The following is a 19587-nucleotide window of genomic DNA, read 5'->3' as shown; positions in this document are numbered from 1 at the left end:
TGAGCTTCGCTCATGATCTCGTTCCTAAGTCCCTCGTCGTTCGGCACACACAGTCTGTCTTCAAAGGTGAGAGCATTGTCGGAAGCCTCGCTAAAATTTTCGGATTCACCGGTTCTTACTTCGACTCGAATCTCCTCCAATCTCGCATCTATCCGTTGTGCTGCAACGATCCTCGTCCTTAGATCAGGTTCTACTACTAACGCGGCGATTCGGCCCTCTACGGTTTCGGGTGTCCTTACTACCTCTATTCGCAACTTACTCAACTCTCGTACTAAACTTTCCTCTTCTGTCAGAAAAATAGCGAGTTGCGAATGGTCTCTACGGCTTAAAGCATCTGCCACTATGTTTGCCTTGCCAGGGTGGTAGTTGATGCCACAATCGTAGTCCTTCACCAGCTCGAGCCACCTCCGTTGTCGCATGTTCAGGTCCTTCTGCTCGAAAAAGTACTTCAAACTCTTATGATCCGTAAAGATTTCACACCTAACTCCGTAGAGATGGTGCCTCCAAATCTTTAGGGCATGCACTACGGAGGCTAACTCTAAATCGTGGGTGGGGTAGTTCAACTCGTGCGGTTTCAATTGTCGTGACGCGTAGGCGATCACCTTGTTGTTCTGCATCAACACGCATCCTAATCTGACCTTCGAAGCGGCGGTCCAGGTAACTCCTCGGGAAAAACGTCGGGAAAATCTCGTACGACAGCAACGTCTTCAAGCCTCCTTTCCTCCTTCTCTTCTCCGTGGAGATAGACAAGGTAGGCTGGGCGTCCTTTCTTTATCATGGCGGTGGCTTGTAACGCGGAGATTATGGCGGTTCGCCAGTTAATCGAGATTCCGTGGTACACGATGGGTCCCGTACCCGGGGCTTGTAGGGATATCTGTCGCTCCTTACAACTAATCGTCGCAAAGTTCGCGGTTAACCAGTCCATTCCTAGGGTTACGTCGACATCTCTCATCGTCATAACTCGCAGGTCGTAAACAACTATCTTAAGTTCTCCTAGTACGATTTCTATGTTCAGGCAAAATCGGGAAATCTCTACTATCCCTCCTACTGGTGAGGACACCATCATCCTATGTTCAGATTTTCTAACAGGCAAGCTCAAGGTATGCACACACAACTCAGATATGAATGAATGAGATGCGTTCGTGTCAAACAAAACAACAATAGGGGTATCGAGGATTTCGCCTAAACCTGCCGAATTTCCACTCTCGGGATTCCCTTGCTCAATCCTGGGCTGCTTCTGACTAACGGCGTACGCTCTAGCCGGGGCGGGAAGTCTTGGGCGGACAGGCTGCTGCAGCTGCGGTGGTTGACTCCGGTTCACTCCCGAGCCCGTCGGTGGCGCCCTCGGCTGCTGACGGAAACTCGGATGGTTCTGCCTCTACCCGGTTCCCACGTTCCTACTTGGACACTCCCTAGAGAAATGACCGTTCCCTCCACAGTTGAAGCACCTAGTCGGGTTTGGTCCCCTACATTCCCCAAAATGGTACTTGGCGCAAACGTTACATTGGGGTGGCCTGGTTCGGGGATCGCTCCTCGGGTTGAACGAAGTCTTCCCTCCTCCGTACGGCGGTCGGTTCTGGGTGGGGCGGTATCGCTTGTTATCGTAGTGGGACCTACTCTCGTCCCATCTCCTCTTATCGTGGTTAAGGCGTGACGGGGGTAGGCCTAGCGTAGTGTTTCCCGCGCTCTTCTCTTTGGGCATTGCTGCCTAAATATCCAGTGCGAGGGCTAGCGCCTCGTCGTACGTAAGGGTTCTACGGACTGCCAATGCCATCCTAATCTCGTGCCTAAGGCCCTCACGAAACTTATCAGCCAGCTTCTCGTCGGTATCCGTCTGTTCCGGCGCATAACGGGTCATGTCACAAAGCGCGCGGTCGTATTCGGTCACGGACAAACATCCCTGAGTGAGGTTGTGGAACTCGGCTGCCTTTGCCTTGCGATAGCTCTTAGGTATGTACTTGTCGTACATCTTGGTCTTGAAGTCTTCCCACGTCATCTCGTCCACACGCTCCTGGGGCATGGTCTTCAGTTTGGTGTCCCAGCAAAAGTCGGCGGACTCGGTCAGTTGATGCTTCACGCAGATCATCTTCTCCGCATCGTTGCATACTAAGGTTCTGAAAATGCGTTCCAGCGCGCGTACCCAAGTTTCGGCCTTAGCGGGGTCACCAATTCCGTCGAATGTAGGAGGCTTTTGGTCTAGGAATAGCTTTACGACTTCCCTATCTACTCGTGGAGGTAGTGGTGGCGACGGCGGCCTTGGTTGCGTCACACTTTCTTCTTCCGAAGCCTGGGAGGTGGGTCCCTCGTTCCTCACGTTGCGTCTAGGCAGCATTCTGATTCATTTTCGCTCGAATTGTTAGCGCACTTATTCAAACCCAAAACAGCGTTGGGGTACATTTGAAAAAGAATTTAACTCCTTCTACAAAAAAGGTCTAAGAAAAGACCACGCAATAGTAGTTGTAAAAAGAAATCAGTTGCAAGAGAAAGCGTAATTAAAGTTGCACCACAAGGTGGAAAACACTTGGAAGAAAACGGAACGAGCAAGTTTATTCACGCAATAAGGGTGGAAAAGAGTGAAGATGGCTCATTGCAAGATGATAAAATAAAAGGTGCGAATTCCCCATTAAATCTCAAAAGTGGTCTCAAAAGGTCTTGATACAATGAATGAAAAGGAGCAAAACAATTGTGAAAGAAAATGACAACGTAAAAAGAGGTTCTAGAATTCAAAAGACATGGGGAAAGGAAAAACAAAATCACTATTCGAGCACTAGACATCTCCGCCCTCGTCCTCTTCGGGTTCTTCCGACTCTCCGACACTCTCCTCGTTCGAGCTCTCTCCCTTCTCTGCGGGTCCCATCTCCTCGTCTTTCTTCTTGTCGCTTAGGGGCGAAGGGATCGAGGTAAGCATCTCTTCGGCCTCTCTTATGATCCTTCGAGGGGCCGAAACGCGCATCCTAAGGGTTCTTCTACGGGGAACGCGGGCAACGTGCGGCTCCTTGTCATCGCGATACTTCATTTGACGTGCTGCTCCTGCCGAGTACCTTTGCGTTGGCGGATGGAGTGGAGGTCCGTCAACGGCGGCAGACATGGCCGGAAGTAAGACACCTATTAGGCCGACGAAGTCTCCTCGAGGCGTGTATTTGGACGGGCTAAACCAGGTGTAGGATACTGAGGCTTGAGCGGTCCACTCGCTCCAAGGGGAAGGTAGTATATGGATAAGTCGCATGATTCCCTCGTGATGGGTAGTTCCATATGCGTAAGCGTCCAGCCAGTGACCGTAGAAATCGGTGACGAAGTTCAGGAGGAACTGCTGTCCGTCCCACTCCAGCTCTCTATAACATTCTACCGGAAAGTTCCTATTCTTGGCGTAGCGGTGACGCATAAGGGCGTGATAGGGTTGAACCATCTACAAAAAGGGGAAAGGATCAAGTCAGCACCGCTACAAAAGGGTAAAAAGAATAACAAGTGTGTATGGTTCCAAGTGGTGCTGCAAAAAAGGATAGATATGCGTAAAGCAAAAGACGGCGGTACGAAGATAATATCGTCGGACGTTCGCGTTCCTAAGGCAGCTATTCGCGCGTTTCCTCTCACGATTCGTCGAGTTCCATGTACACTAATAGCCTTATACTAGTCATTCCACGCTTCTATTGTTGGTACAAGCGATGTGATCGTATAGCTAAGGCATGCTAGGTTCAAAAGTCCAAGTCCAAGCATTGCTACATTTCAACAAAGTCTCACGTAATCATATTCGCAATACACAATTTTCACAAGTCCTCATCATTCAACAAATCACCATTCAAGAAGCATCGCTTCACATTCACAATATTTCCAAACACTTAGAAATCACCATTTAAGAAGCATCGCTTCACAAGCACGCAATATTCTCAACACTTATGGCATGGTTTCTATGTTCTCGACAAATGACATTTTCCACAAAAATTTCCAAGAGTATAAAGTTTAAATCATAGAAATATTCGGTACCTCTTTCTTCGTGGTTGAATGAGACGAGTTGCGGTGTTGAGCCTTCCATATTCAGTTCATTAGAAAAAAATGATTACAAGGACAACTTAGATTTTCGAAAAGACTCTTGGGTCTAGAGCGGAAAGAAACTGAGGCTCTAATACCAACTGTAACAGCCCGCCTTCCTAGGGTACAATAAATGCGGCAACTGCTACCAAACGGACACGAAGAAATGAACAAAGGCTAGGGTTTCATTTAAAGAGTGATGACCAAAAGATTTGAAAGAACTATCAGAGTATTTAAAGCAATAACTTAACCTAGAAGCTTGAATAAGAAAAAGGGAGATATCATAAATAACGATCAAAAATCTCAAGAGTATGACATAGTTTCCGAGATAAAACCACAAGATAGTCTAAGGCCTCTAAAACGAAAGGAGAGTGCAAAGTATTCAAAATAAACATAAGTGTAGCAAAAACTCAGCGGAAAGCGACCAAGAGAAAGAATAGCTATGTATGAAGACACAACTACGCTTGAAGTTCATAACAACCATCTTAATTAATTATCATGCTCAACACCCGCCACCGCTCGTCATCGTTCAACCTGCACATAAGGAAAACACATGCAGGGCTGAGTGTTTTGAAATACTCAGTGAGCTCGTTGCCAAAACATTTTATAAGTTATGCCACCCTTACCAAGTGAACTCGAGTTTTAAGTAGTTATAAGAGAATATCACGAGTATCACAAAATATATTGTTCAATAGACTGACCAGTCAAAATAACTCCCCATTTTTCCTCAACAATTTAATAATCACAATCATTCCATGGTGCGACGAAAGTTTGGCCACACTTTTCGCCCACGAGACCGGCCGACTAGCAAGGACGGCTCTCGATCCCCTCGTGTACACAACCTGGTAGGGTTTGCCGCCCGTACTCAGACCTGAATTCGTTGAACATATCCATAGCCCTATTGCCCAATGGAGCGAACTCGCAAGCTAGGCATCAGGCGCACAATATCACAATAAAACAGACATAGGCATGGCATAACAGTTAAACCACCCTTATTTCTCCACATTCATATATTTGCACATAAAAGAGTTTATGAGTAAAGCCCACCTCGACTGCTTAGGTTTCAAGTATGTTCTTTCCTTTGTTATCCGGCTTCGCAACTGAGGTTTCACCTTTTTAATCACATAAGCACATATTACAAATCAGATTCAACACAAACTCCTAACTCATGCATGTCTCTACACTTTCCTTTTTCCCATCGATTTATCTTATAATCACTAATCAAACTTAAGTCATGATCATCATATTCGCATCTCAACTCTAGATCTAACACCAACATATGCCACACAAGAGTATTTAACCATCAAACACACACACCACACAAACACACGACACACTCACACACGCACACCACACGCACACGCCACACACACATGTATACATATTCCCATATCCCTTTTTATCCCACTTTCACTCAAACAAGATGCATGAGGGTTCAAGAATACCGATTAATCGGTTAGAAAGAAGAGGAATCGAGTAGAAAGGAGAAGATTAATATAAGAATACCTTTTTAAGAAAAACAAACGGTAGAAATGAAGTAAAGACTTGGTTCTTCAAGATTCTTGAGGTTCAAACTCTATTTCTTCACAAAGGATGGAGGATTAATGGAGTAAAGTAGAAGAAAATTGAGAGAGTGAGGAGAAGAGGGAGGGGCGAAAATAATGGGGTATGGGGCGAAAATTATGAGGCTAGGGTTAGGGGTTCTCTTATTTATAGTGCTCAATAAAATCTGTAGGTAAATAAATAGAATATTTGGTAAGATTTGATTCTACACAATAAAATATTGTGAAGTAGGGAAGAAGAAATAAAAATAAGATCTAGGGTTCCCAAGGCATGTAGGTTTCGAAAATTAGGCTCTTTAATTAGCCAAGATTTTGTTTTGGTATATTTTACGGAGTGGAATAAAATATCACAGAGCAAAATAAAAATAAGAATTCTCCCAACTTGGGATTGAAATAGGCGTGTAGTGCTCTTTTTTCAATAAGGCATGGATTTTGAATATTTAACTAAAATAAGATAAGTCAAGATCTCTTAAGGAATGGAAATATTTGGTAGAATATTTAAATTCTAGGTATGGAAGGAAATCAAATAAGGGGTTAACTAAAACAAAATAATTCTTTCCTTCCCACAATAGGTGATTTTCGAAAATCACCAAGAAATAAAGGGGGCTCGATTTTTCCTCCACAAAAATAAGGAATAAATGGGTCTTGGATTTAATTTGGATAAATATCCCAAGAATTAAATTAAATCCGAAAAAAAATAGAATTCCTTCTTCAAAAGCCAAGGGGGTCGAAAATCATAAGAATTGGGTGGCTAGTATTTATGGAAATTTTCTCTAATATTCTCACTCACCCATAAACAAATAATTCATCTCATAACTTAATAAATCACATGCCACATCATATAATAAACAAGTTTGACTTTTCAAACTTCCAATGCAAACCCTAGACTTGACTCGGCCATAGCATCTCATGCAATAAATGCATTCATAACTTAATTCACGTCTCCACGTCATCAAAATAATTTCTAGGGCTCTAAAATTAGGGTTCGGGAAATCGAGATGTTACATCCTACCACACTTAAAAGAAATTTCATCCCGAAATTTGGTACCTTTAGGGAAAGAGTTCCGGGTATAGTTCTATCATTTTATCCTCACGCTCCCACGTGGCTTCTTTGGGCCCGTGGTTTCTCCATTGTATTTTCACGAAGGTAGCGGATTTATTTCTCGAGGTTTGGACCTTTCGATCCAAGATCATCTGGGGTTGCTCCTCGTAGCTCAGATCCGGGTTTACGGCAACTTCCTCGTAGCGGATCACATGCTTTGGATCGAATACGTATCTTCGCAACTGCGACACATGAAAGACGTTGTGCACATTCCCAAGGCTGGGCGGCAACGCTAATCTATAAGCTACGGGTCCTACTTCTTCAAGAATTTCGTACGGCCCGATAAAACGTGGTTTCAGTTTCCTTTTAACCCCAAAACGTGTTACCCCTTTCGATGGGGATACCTTGAGGAAACCTTTATCGCCAGCGTGGAACTGTAAGTCCGTCCGTCGGACATCGGCGTACGACTTCTGTCTGTCCTGGGCTTCCTTCATTCCCGCACGGATTTGTCGAACGATTCCGAACATCTCTTCGACTGCATCGAGTCCAAGCGCCTTTCGTTCGCCAACCTCATCCCAATAGAGAGGTGATATACACTTCCTTCCATAAAGTGCTTCATATGGCGCCATGCCGATCGTTGCTTGAAAGCTGCTGTTGTAGGCGAACTCGATCAGAGGGAGTGCGGTCTCCCAACTTCCGCCTCGGTCGAGCACCACATCTCTTAGCATATCCTCGGGAGTTTGTATCGTTCTTTCGGATTGTCCGTCAGACTGTGGGTGAAAAGCCGTGCTAAAGTTTAGTCGGGTTCAAAGCTCACGCTGTAGGCTAATCCAAAATTTTGAGGTGAACTTCGGGTCACGATCAGACGTAATCGTCACTGGGACTCCATGTAATCGTACGATCTCCTGGATGTAGATCCGAGCTAGCCTATCCGATCCATGGGTCACGGGGATTGGTATGAAGTGTGCACTCTTGGTAAGTCGATCTATGATCACCCAGATCGCGGTGTTCCCTTTTAGGGTCTTCGGCAATGCCGTTACGAAATCCATGGCGATGTGCTCCCATTTCCACTCGGGTATCTCAAGCGGTTGTAGCTTCCCGTACGGTCGTTGGTGTAAGGCTTTCACCTGTTGGCAAGCTAAGCAGCGCTCCACAAATGCTGCGACATCCCTCTTCATGCCGTTCCACCAAAAGGACTTCTTCAGATCTTGGTACATCTTTGTGCTCCCGGGGTGAGCAGTGTATGGGGTTTCGTGAGCTTCGCTCATGATCTCGTTCCTAAGTCCCTCGTCGTTCGGCACACACAGTCTGTCTTCAAAGGTGAGAGCGTTGTCGGAAGCCTCGCTAAAATTTTCGGATTCACCGGTTCTTACTTCGACTCGAATCTCCTCCAATCTCGCATCTATCCGTTGTGCTGCAACGATCCTCGTCCTTAGATCAGGTTCTACTACTAACGCGGCGATTCGGCCCTCTACGGTTTCGGGTGTCCTTACTACCTCTATTCGCAACTTACTCAACTCTCGTACTAAACTTTCCTCTTATGTCAGAAAAATAGCGAGTTGCGAATGGTCTCTACGGCTTAAAGCATCTGCCACTATGTTTGCCTTGCCAGGGTGGTAGTTGATGCCACAATCGTAGTCCTTCACCAGCTCGAGCCACCTCCGTTGTCGCATGTTCAGGTCCTTCTGCTCGAAAAAGTACTTCAAACTCTTATGATCCGTAAAGATTTCACACCTAACTCCGTAGAGATGGTGCCTCCAAATCTTTAGGGCATGCACTACGGAGGCTAACTCTAAATCGTGGGTGGGGTAGTTCAACTCGTGCGGTTTCAATTGTCGTGACGCGTAGGCGATCAACTTGTTGTTCTGCATCAACACGCATCCTAATCCGACCTTCGAAGCGGCGGTGTAAACTACGTAATTCGCTCCAAGCTCTGGCACAGCTAACACTGGTGCGGTGGTCAATTTCTCCTTCAAGAGTTGAAAGCTCGCCTCACACTCCGGCGTCCAGTTCACCTTGATCCCCCTTCTTGAGTTGCTGGGTCATCGGTCTCGCTATCTTGGAGAACCCTTCTATGAACCTTCGATAGTATCCTGCCAAATCCAGGAAACTCCGAATCTCGTTCGGCGTCGATGGCGACTTCCATTGTTGCACCGTCTCAACCTTGGCGGGGTCCACTCGTATTCCTTCTGCCGACACGATGTGTCCTAAAAAGTTCACTTCTTTCAGCCAGAACTCACACTTGCTGAATTTGGCGTACAACTTTTCCGTCCTCAACGTCTCCAGCGGGATTCGTAGGTGCTCCGCGTGCTCCTTCTCGTCCTTCGAGTAGACTAAGATATCATCTATGAACACTAAGACGAACGTATCTAGGTACGGGTGGAAAACTCGGTTCATCAAGTCCATGAACACTGCTGGGGCATTTGTCAGACCGAACGGCATCACAACGAACTCATAGTGACCATATCTAGTACGGAATGTGGTCTTAGGTATATCCTCCTTTCGCACTTTCAGCTGGTGGTATCCGGACTTCAGATCCATCTTAGAGAATACGCCGGCTCCTCGGAATTGATCGAACAGGTCGTCTATCCTTGGCAATGGGTACTTGTTCTTGAGGGTCAATTTGTTCAACTCTCTATAGTCGATACACATTCTCATTGACCCGTCTTTCTTCTTAACGAAGAGCACCGGTGCGCCCCATGGCGAAACACTGGGCCTAACGAAACCTAAGTCCATGAGCTCTTGTAACTGTATCTTTAGTTCCTCTAATTCCTTAGGCGCCATTCGGTATGGTGCCTTTGATACGGGTGCGGCTCCAAGTTCAAGGTCGATCGTAAATTCTAACTGCCTATCCGGTGGCGGTCCAGGTAACTCCTCGGGAAAAACGTCGGGAAAATCTCGTACGACAGCAACGTCTTCAAGCCTCCTTTCCTCCTTCTCTTCTCCGTGGAGATAGACAACGTAGGTTGGACGTCCTTTCTTTATCATGGCGGTGGCTTGTAACGCGGAGATTATGGCGGTTCGCCAGTTCATCGAGATTCTGTGGTACACGATGGGTTCCGTACCCGGGGCTTGTAGGGATATCTGTCGCTCCTTACAACTAATCGTCGCAAAGTTCGCGGTTAACCAGTCCATTCCTAGGATTACGTCGACATCTCTCATCGCCATAACTCGCAAGTCGTAAGCATGATTGGTTTGGCTCCGAGCCATTCCTTAGCCCGGAAATGCAATTTTCAGGGTCTCCGAAGAACATTGGGGATAGAAGACTAGTCTTTCACGGGTATGTTTTTTAGTCTTTAATTATGTAATTTTTAATTTGTAGGATGTTAATTATGTATTTTTTTATTTTCTAGGATTTTAATTATGTATTTTTATTTTTTAGGATTTTAATTATGTAATTTTTATTTTTTAGGATTTTAATTATTTAATTTTTATGTGTTAATGTATTTTTATATTGTAGAAATATTTTTAGTAATTAAAGTATTTAAATTGAATAATAGGATGGTGGGACCTTTGAGCTTGTCCTTGCAGAAGAGCATGGATGTGGATGTTGTGCTCTTGCCTAAGGATAAGGAGTAAAAGTGCATCCGGGTCCACCTCCGTGCTCTTAAATAAGAGCACAGATGGGGATGCTCTAAGTGGAACATTTCTAATTCGGCATAATATTTTATAGTGTTGTTTTGTTAGTAAGTAAAGAGAATAAAGTAAGAGAGACAAAAAATAGAAAGAATGATGTTTCTATATTTAAAAATATATTATTTAAAGTTTGACATTACAAAAGGAAAAATGCGTCGTCTAAAATGGAATAGAGTAATATTCGTAATTCAATATATAAATATATATCGACACATTAAACGAACAAATGTCGTAAATGAGGGATGAGGGTTTAAATGCTGAATTTGTCATTGGAATAGAAGTCCCCAGATATTGCATCCAGCCAAATCAAAGCATTTATGGTGCATGAATGCAGACATTATTCGTACATTTAGAGTTTCCAACAGGTGTCACACGTATATGGAGTGTAATGTCATCCAATTGAATATTGAAAGGGAAAACTGCTAGCTTATTTTCTATGGTTACCAATTGTTTAACTGAGGCTATTTATATTTACCTATAAATATCGAATTAAGTTTGAATTAATTAATTTGGTAGATTTTTTCTGTAAAAATAAAATTTAGTCTTGTAAACGTACTAGGAATTTTTATTGTTCACGGATTTCATACTGTTTATAGTTAAGAAAAAGTAAGAAAAAAAAAATGAAAGGTATGCTGGTTAATATGTGACCTGGTCTTTAAATCGAGCTGCAAAAATGCATACCTTCGAAAATAATATGAGACAAATTTTACAACGTTAAGAGAGATAAGATGTTGCAAATTTTGGTGTGTGGCATAACTTTTTGCCAAAATGGTCCGCAGAAAATGATGTTACTAACATTTCATGATCCGAAAATTTGTCTCATGCCCTATTTGTAATCTTATACTATCTCCTTCTCCCAAATTTTGACACATTTTGACCCGGCACGGATTTTAAAAAATATAATGGAAAGTGAGTTGAAAAAGTTAGTAGGATGTGAGTCCTACTTTTAAAGTATTAGTTTTATAATAAAATGTGAGTATGAATGAGTTAGTGGAATATGAGGTCCACTGCCAGAAATGGTAAAAAGTGAAGTGTGTCAAATTTTCAGGGATGTACCGAAATAGTAAACCGTGTCAAAATTTGGGAGACGGAGGTAGTAATAATTTAGACAGTTTTTGTAATTCGACCCAAAAGATCATATCATAAACTATACCCAATTCATATAAGTATGAGGAAAATCCAAGTACAAAGGTTCCAATGCAAGATGCTATTTCAGATACCCTGATTTGTGCGATACTCCCTCTGTTTTTTAAAAATAGCAACTCTTTCCTTTTTAGTCCGTTCCTTAAAAATAACAATTTTCAAACTTTCCACTTTAGGAAATTTTTACACCCCTAATAAAGTGGACTACATCATCCACTAACATTAATTTCATTACTTTTTTTTTCTTCTCTCTTTTACCTTACCAATTTTTTTCCTCCTCTCTCTTGTTTTATCAAATTGTGCATTAAAATCCATGCCATTTCAAATCTCCTTATTTTTTAAAAACGGAAATAGTATTAATTAAATTAAATCCAATTTCTTGCTACCTAGTTGTCTAAATGTTGATCTAGTATTCTCACTTACAATTTAATAACAAGAATTTGTTGCCTGTGTATTATAGGCTTCATTATTAGTTTGAAACTTGAGTTTAATAACGAGAATTAGAAACTTGAGTTTCTGCATCGTTTGGCATCGTTTCCCTCATATATACGGTTATTTTCGAGAGCGATTGGGCATCGATATATATGGGATCCCATTTTGCTGATTAAACAAGATACATTCCTTTAGATCGATCGAATTGAGCCTTGGATTAATAGCAGTGAAACTGCATGCATAGTTAGAATCAATATGGAAACTGAATATTGTCCTAGTGCAAGAATCGTCTTTAACAAGCAAAAGTACCATCATCTCTCTCATACGTGGCCCAATTAGAATTAATCTAGATGGGTAAACCTAGTTTAGACTAATTTATTTTTTACTAAGATGGATTAGAATTTTATTTTAATTTAATTTTGATTAAATTTTATCACATGGAGTAAAAAGGGTAGGATTGGAAACATTATAATATAATTAATGAGTACACAGATATTCAACCAGAGATGTAATCAAATGCAAACTCTATATATTATACAAACTCTAAACTATGATTTGGCTCGTGAGAAAATGTCAACATGGTGTCAACGGTTGATGCTGTGTTGACATCACAATCTTGAAATTACAATATGTTGACATAGTGTTGACACTGTGTTGAGAAGTTTGGAATTTGTACAAGATATAGATTTTGCATTTTATCACTATCCTATTCAGCAATATATAATTATATGAATAATGAAATTGAAAATGGGGAATCACTTTATTGCTATAGAAACCACATATACAATGACAGAAAGGTGGAACACCTTCATCACTATAAAATGGACCACTTAAAATCAGATAACAAATCTAACACAACACAACACAACGCAACTCCCCATACATATATATTACTATAACAATAAAGAAACAGCATGGTTTGACTTTGAACTACATACATATAAGTATGATCTTTTATGGGCATTGGAAGCCAGTGGGGACCTTCTTGCCACAGTAGTTCAAGAGCAAGCTGAGCGAGATGGGAATGTTGAGGTTGTTTCCCAACACATTGGCCTTGAGTGCAGTGCAGAGGCACACCGCGGCTTCGAGATCCGCCAAACCCTTGATGAGGGTGCAGCATGGTGTCTTGGGAGGGTTTCCCACCACAAGGTGCACCAAGTCATTTAACAAGTTGGCACACACTCCCAATTTGAGTGTTTCTTTGGGGCACTTCCCCTTCGGCGGCGGCTTGGGGGCTGAGGACGGCGGCTTGGGAGCTGGGGACGGCGGCTTGGGGGCTGGGGTTGGCGGCTTGGGGGCCGGGGCAGGAGCCGGGACAGGAGGTTTAGATGGAGGAGGGCATGTGTCCTTATTCGAGCTCACCATTGTGAACAAGAGAATGTTGAAAACAATGAAAATCACTCCTCTTGAAGCCATTGTGAATTTTTGCTAGAGTTGTGTTTGTTGTGATGGATTCTATTGTGTGGGAATTGGGGTTTTTATAGGAAAATTGTTGATTTTATTCAATGTTTTGGAGATATGATTTTTTAGCATCCATGTGGTTGAAAAAAATAAAAATATTTGTTACAGGATATAATGAGAAATCTTGCTAAAGTTTATGGCTGAGTTTTTTCCATTTTTTTTTTGTTACTATGCATTCCTGTAAAATCATAGAAATATGTGTATGGATACAATCCTCATGAAATTTGGTGCTGCAAATTATCATTTTATTTTACAAATGAGTGTGAGTGTAATGTATAGCTCGGTCACAGCTCTTGTGTTATACCTATCACTTAAAATACTTGTATCATGTCATGCATATATATATGATTTTTCTTGAATTTAGAGTGGGGTTGAATCTAGAAAACAAGTGTGGTGGAAAATATTAGCAAACAGGTAAACGAGGCGATACATTAGGCGTAGTATGCTGTTGTGGATATGCCAATTTTATACTCCCTTTGAATTAAATTTTTTGATTAAATAATGCTAGCCAAATAAATCCTTCAGTGAATGGCGAGTTTTTTTTTTATAGTGAATCTAATAATCTACATAATTACTTAAATAGATTTAAATTTGGGCATTTATTTAACTGTGCAATTTTTGCAATGCAAATTCCAAACATGATTTTGGGCGAAGGCTAGGCCTTTGGAAACTTTGTCGATGAACTTTTTGCTGACAATATAGAAGCCACAAATCCAATGTACTAACGTACAATTTCTTCAGTTGTTCCTGTTAAGCATATAGCACACAACTATGTCAATTTTTTCCAAACTTTTAAACATTTTCGTCTATTTTTCAGCTCAAAATGTTGACGTTTCATTTCGGATGCCATTGTATAATACTCCATCCATCCAAGAAAAATTATTTCATTTTACTATTTTGGAATGTCTGCAATTTCAAGTCTCACTCTTTATTGAAATACTTGCTCCTTCCCTCATAGTTGAGTCATTTTTTTATTTGGAGAAGTTCCATTATAGTTGAGTCATTTCTATATATCATAACACTTTATCTCAATCTTATTTTACTCTCTTTTACTTTTTTTTCTCTAGTTTATTCACTTTCTACTCTATTCTCTCTACTTTTTTATATCTCTTACTTCTTTATCTATCTACTTAACACACTAAACATCAATTTCTTAAACTTTGTGTTGAAAAATTTCGCCTCAACTATGAGGGGGAGAAGTACTAATTTTTCTATTTTAGATACGGATCCCACTATACATTTTATTATAAAACCAATACTCCCTCCGTCCCACTATAAAAGTCACATTTTGCCATCGGTTCGTCCCACAATAAAGAGTCATATTTCACTTTTACCATAAATGATAAGATGTCCCAGATTCCACTAACTCATTTCACCTACATTTTATTATAAAACCAATATGGAGTATCAAAATGAGCCTCTTATTCCACTAAATATTTCAACTCATTATTCTTTACATTTCTTAAAATTCGTGCCTACACCAAATGTAACTTTTTATTTGGGACGGGGGAAGTACATTAAAGTGAGATCTACCCTTCACCAGTTCATTTCCCTATTTTTCTTCATAAACTCAAACAATTCCTTAAAATCCATAACAAGTCAAAATGAGACTATAAATAATAAACGTATTGGAGTAGTATATATTTTTAAAATGACATAGTTGTGTGCCAGAGTAGATTATATCAAACCATGCATCAAATATTTTGAGGGAATATCATTTTTGATCCACAAACTTTGCCAAAGTATCATTTTAGGTCCGTAAACTTTGAAAATATCATTTGAGGTCCATCAACTATGGAGTAATATCATTTGAAGTACTTTTTTACTATCTCCAATTTTTTTGGACGAAAATACCCTCAATATTTTTAAGGGTATATATTTTTAATAAACTTATGATATACTCATATTTTTTTATAAATATCTTTACTATATATTTTTGATGAATTTTCTAAATATAATTTGACCTTCAATATTATCACTTAATTTTGTGACATGCAAGAAATAATCCTTATTCAATTTTTTTATTATTAAAGAAGTTCTATATTCAATTTTAAAATTCTTTAATATAAATAATTGAAGAAGCAATTTAACTTGCATGTCACAAAATTAAGTGATAATATTGAAGGTCAAATTATATTTAGAAAAATCGTCAAAAATATATTGTAAAGATATTTATAAAAAATATGAGTATATGATAAGTTTATTAAAAATATATACCCTTTAAGGTATTGAGTGTATTTTCGTCCAGAAAAACTTGGAAATAGTAAAAGAGTATTTCAAATGATATTATCTCATAGTTGATGGACCTCAAATGATATTTTCAAAGTTCACGGACCTAAAATGATACTTTGGCAAAGTTCGTGGACCAAAAAAGAAGTTCGTTAACAAATTATATTACAAATCCAAATTTTTTTCAGCATTTTTATATTGTAGCTATTGCAAAAATTTTGTGAGACATATACTAACAAAATGTTGTAAAATTTGAAGTTGGAGTAACTTACTTTTTACTGTAACATATGTAAAAAATGAAATAGAATTTGTGTAAATAATTGGAGATGAATTTAAATGGAGTCAGAGAATTAGAAATAAAAATAAAAAGTGGCACATCTGATAAGCTTGAAGGTCGGAAAATGTACATATTTCATATGGGATATGTATTAATATGACAACCGTCTTTATTGTAACACCATACCACCATTTTAGGTCATTAGATCTGAAGATAGTGTGATTCTCAAGTTGCCATGTGGCAGCCCATTTTAATTATTGAAACATAAAAAAACGCTAAAAGGAAAAATCAGCATTCTCTATATTTAGTCTATTACCAGATTGCAGTGTTACTCTATGAATATTGAAGTGTTACACACCTGCATCATTCGTTATAGTTTTTTACCTTACCTTGCAGTGTTACTCTATGAATATTGCAGTGTTATCAAGTAGTATTTGCAGTTTATATTTTATTTTATTGTACTTGTTCCTAATATAGTTTATTCAAACGATTGCAGATTTGTTCTCTCAGTATTTTAATGCATAGATTTAAATCACTACAGATGTAATTGAAACATAATATAACATATTTTGAGTTAGTATTAAAAAAAGATTTAGTGTAATTTAATTTGTCTGCAAATTTGTTATATCCTTTTCTTTTACTACCTCCGTCTAAAAAAATAAGCAAAGTTACAAAACATGGATTTATTGCGCAATTGGTTAATATGAGAGATTGAGAAAAAAAGATTGCGAAAGTAGTGTTAACAGATTGTAGAGTAACATTATAGAATGAGGTATAAGATTGTTATTTGTTTAAAACTTTTCATATTTAGAATTAGTCTAATATTTGTAAATGATTTAAAAAAGGTAAAATTAATTTATTTTTATGAACGGATATTTTATGTGTTATTTTTTTTGTTAAACACACAAAAATATGTTATAATTTTCAATAAATCAATAAACTAAAACAAAGCTCATTTCAAAAATGTCGGTAAGTTTTGAATAGGTCACAATTAAATATTGAGCTCCTATAAAGATGAATTCAATAGAAATATTATGTCCTATAAATGTCGGAGTATATTGAATAAGGTAAACTTACTACATGAAAGAAAAGATAAGGGCCCACCATCTCCTCTCTTGCGTTTCATTCTTGGTTTGCTGCCGTTTTAAGCACAGGAGGCCTGCTATGCATTATAACACAGCAGAGGATCCCTCCCCGTGTAATTAGTACACATTAGAATTTAGCAATACTCTATCCGGACTAGCAAATCAACTTTTAATTTGTTTGACTAAGCAATATCCAATTAAAACTTATTAATTCTCAATTAAAATTTATTGGTCACATGCAATTAGATACTTCATCCTTTTCCTTGTTAAAAGAGACAGTTTCTATTAGCCACAAATCTTATGAAAGAGATGTTTAGTGTTTATTAAGTGGGAAGATAATTAATTAAGAAAGAAGCAGAAATAATAAAGTAGGAAAGGTGAAATATGTTAACTTTTGGCAAAAATAGCAATGACTCTATTACGATGGTAACATTCCAAAATGTAAAGAGTCTAAATATTGGCTAATTATAATTTTAATTCTGAATGATTATCCATTTCCATTTCAATTTCATTGCGAATTAAGATGGTGCTTCAGTTACAACCAATACAAATGACAAAAGCAAGAAGCTTACATTATAATCAAAGATAAAAAAAAATGAACAAACATAAGGAATCGACATGACACACAAAGCAACCGTAGTAATAGAGTTTGATCAAATTAGTGATAATTTATGCGCATTGGAAGCCGGATGGCACCTTCTTGCCGCAGTAGTTGACGAGCAAGCTGAGCGAGACGGGCACGTTTAGGTTGTTTCCCAACACATTGGCCTTGAGTGCAGTGCAGAGGCACACGGCCGCCTCGAGATCGGCCAAACCCTCAATGAGAGTGCAGCATGGGGTTTTGGGAGGTGTTCCCACCACAAGGTGAACCAAGTCATTCAGCAAGTTGGCGCAAACTTCAAGGTGTCTTTGGGGCACTTCCCCTTCGACGCCTTGTGGCCATGCCCATGGCCATGGTGGGCCGGGGATGGTGGCTTTGGGATCGGAGTTGGAGATGAAGGAGGGCATGGGACATTGGTTGAGCTTGCTAGTGTGAAAAAGAGAATGTTTAGGACAATGAAAATGGCAGCTCTTGAAGCCATTTCGAGAGAGTGTTTGGGGCTAATTAATTGATGGTGTTTGTGTGGAATGAAGTAGGCTTTGCTTTAGAGCTTCTAGGTGAGAAATTTGGGGGATGAGATTAGGGTTTTTATAGTGAGAAATGTGGGTTTTATTGAATTTTTTGGTGTAATAATTTGAGTAGAGCCATGTGGTTTTGGCGACACTAGAGGAAAGAATAATAATATTTGTCATGAAATTTTGTGTAATATAATTGTAAAAGTTATCAGTTAGCACTCAGTGTTTCTGCTGTATGCGTGATCTATCAAACTTGTATGTATAACTGCTAGAGAAGATTTATTAATTAGTACTACTACATTAGAAGTATTGTTGTAACTTGTAATATATATCAATCACTTCTCTTGTCGTTATCATATAATTAAGTAACATGCACATTGGTCAGTTGCTGATTATTCGTTTTATTGAATCTAGAACGACAAGGTGATACTTTTGCAAACTGTCAAATGTGGCAATGCCAGACTATGATTTGGAGTTTTACTGGTGTATGCTTCTACTATGGAGTTTCAAAATTTTTTACGTTCAAAATATGAATTGGATTCCCCCATAATAATACTATATATAATTCGGATTATTGATGTATTGTAGGTATTTACATGTTATGTTCTGCTTCCTCCGTCCCTGAAAATTTGTTACCTATTTTCTTTTTCGTCCGTCCCAAAAAATTTATCACCTTTCACTTTTATTATTTTTGGTAGTGGACCCCATATTCCACTAACTCATTCCCACTAACATTTTATTATAAAACTAATATATAAAAGTAGGACCCACATGCCACCAACTTTTTCAACCCACTTTTTATTACATTTCTTAAAACCCGTGCCGGGTCAAATGGTGACAAATTATGGGGGACGGGGCGCCAATTTTCCATCCGTTAGAAGTTGAGGCAAAATTTTATGTGGGTGGCTGGTTGATTCGATTATATTTCAGAAATATCTCCCATATCTCTATTATTATATTATCATATCTTTTTCATATCGTTATTATCTTTTTCACTAAGTTAGGTTATTCGTAGGAGTATTATAAATATGATCTATTGTTATTCTCTTGAATAAATCAATGAAATCATAATTATTTGTTTTTTATTTTTATTTAGTTTTCTGTTTAGAATTTTCGATTGTCTGACAGAGCACGATTTCTTTGCGACTTTCTTTATCTTTTTCACTTGATAAGGGTTTTTCCCTTATCACTGGTTGAAAAGCTGATGTGGAGTTTGCTAGCGTAAAAGGGAGACGTCGTCATTTTTGTTATGAAAAATACCACCCGAAAGTAATGTCTTTTTGGGAAATGAACGAAATGTGAAGCCACGTTACAGTTCATACTGTCGGTGCCCCACAATAAAGCACAAACGACGACTGGATTTTTGCGAAGTCATTATCGTGATTTGATGATCTGTGCTAAATTGTTGATCAGATATATAATTTTTAAAAGACATTATGCTCTTTTGGTTGCTAACAATAATTTCAATGATAACTTACTTTTCGATTATTTGTTGTTGGAATACTTTTATGTTATCAATGATTGCGTAGTAGATGGGTCTCGCGGGTTGTGTATGATTGCTCGTTACTAAATTCGGAT

At 39.2% G+C, this 19587-nt stretch overlaps 2 protein-coding genes and 2 pseudogenes across 2 annotated transcripts; all 4 read right to left on the bottom strand.

Annotated features, from left to right (window-relative positions):
• Positions 1-1708: 1708 nt before the first annotated feature.
• Positions 1709-2332, bottom strand: LOC148924292 (uncharacterized). The gene has a single exon (XM_089059045.1). It carries the CDS (start codon positions 2330-2332, stop codon positions 1709-1711), a length of 624 nt encoding a protein of 207 aa, XP_088915171.1.
• Positions 2333-2767: 435 nt separating this feature from the next.
• On the bottom strand, positions 2768-3406 carry LOC148924291 (uncharacterized). The gene has a single exon (XM_089059044.1). It carries the CDS (start codon positions 3404-3406, stop codon positions 2768-2770), a length of 639 nt encoding a protein of 212 aa, XP_088915170.1.
• Positions 3407-12577: 9171 nt separating this feature from the next.
• LOC148924290 (14 kDa proline-rich protein DC2.15 pseudogene) lies at positions 12578-13305 on the bottom strand (annotated as a pseudogene).
• Positions 13306-17409: 4104 nt separating this feature from the next.
• On the bottom strand, positions 17410-18029 carry LOC125192651 (14 kDa proline-rich protein DC2.15 pseudogene; annotated as a pseudogene).
• Between the last annotated feature and the right edge of the window lie 1558 nt (positions 18030-19587).

This window comes from Salvia hispanica, chromosome 5, assembly GCF_029641045.1.
Source record: "Salvia hispanica isolate PSC_SH4W2 chromosome 5, Shi_PSC_v1, whole genome shotgun sequence".
NCBI lineage: Eukaryota > Viridiplantae > Streptophyta > Magnoliopsida > Lamiales > Lamiaceae > Salvia > Salvia hispanica.
This window is presented reverse-complemented; position numbering and strand designations above follow the sequence as displayed.

Excerpts from the sequence above, each read along its gene's own strand:
- LOC148924292 (XM_089059045.1), bottom strand. The coding sequence starts at position 2,332 with ATGCTGCCTAGACGCAACGTGAGGAACGAGGGACCCACCTCCCAGGCT.
- LOC148924291 (XM_089059044.1), bottom strand. The coding sequence starts at position 3,406 with ATGGTTCAACCCTATCACGCCCTTATGCGTCACCGCTACGCCAAGAAT.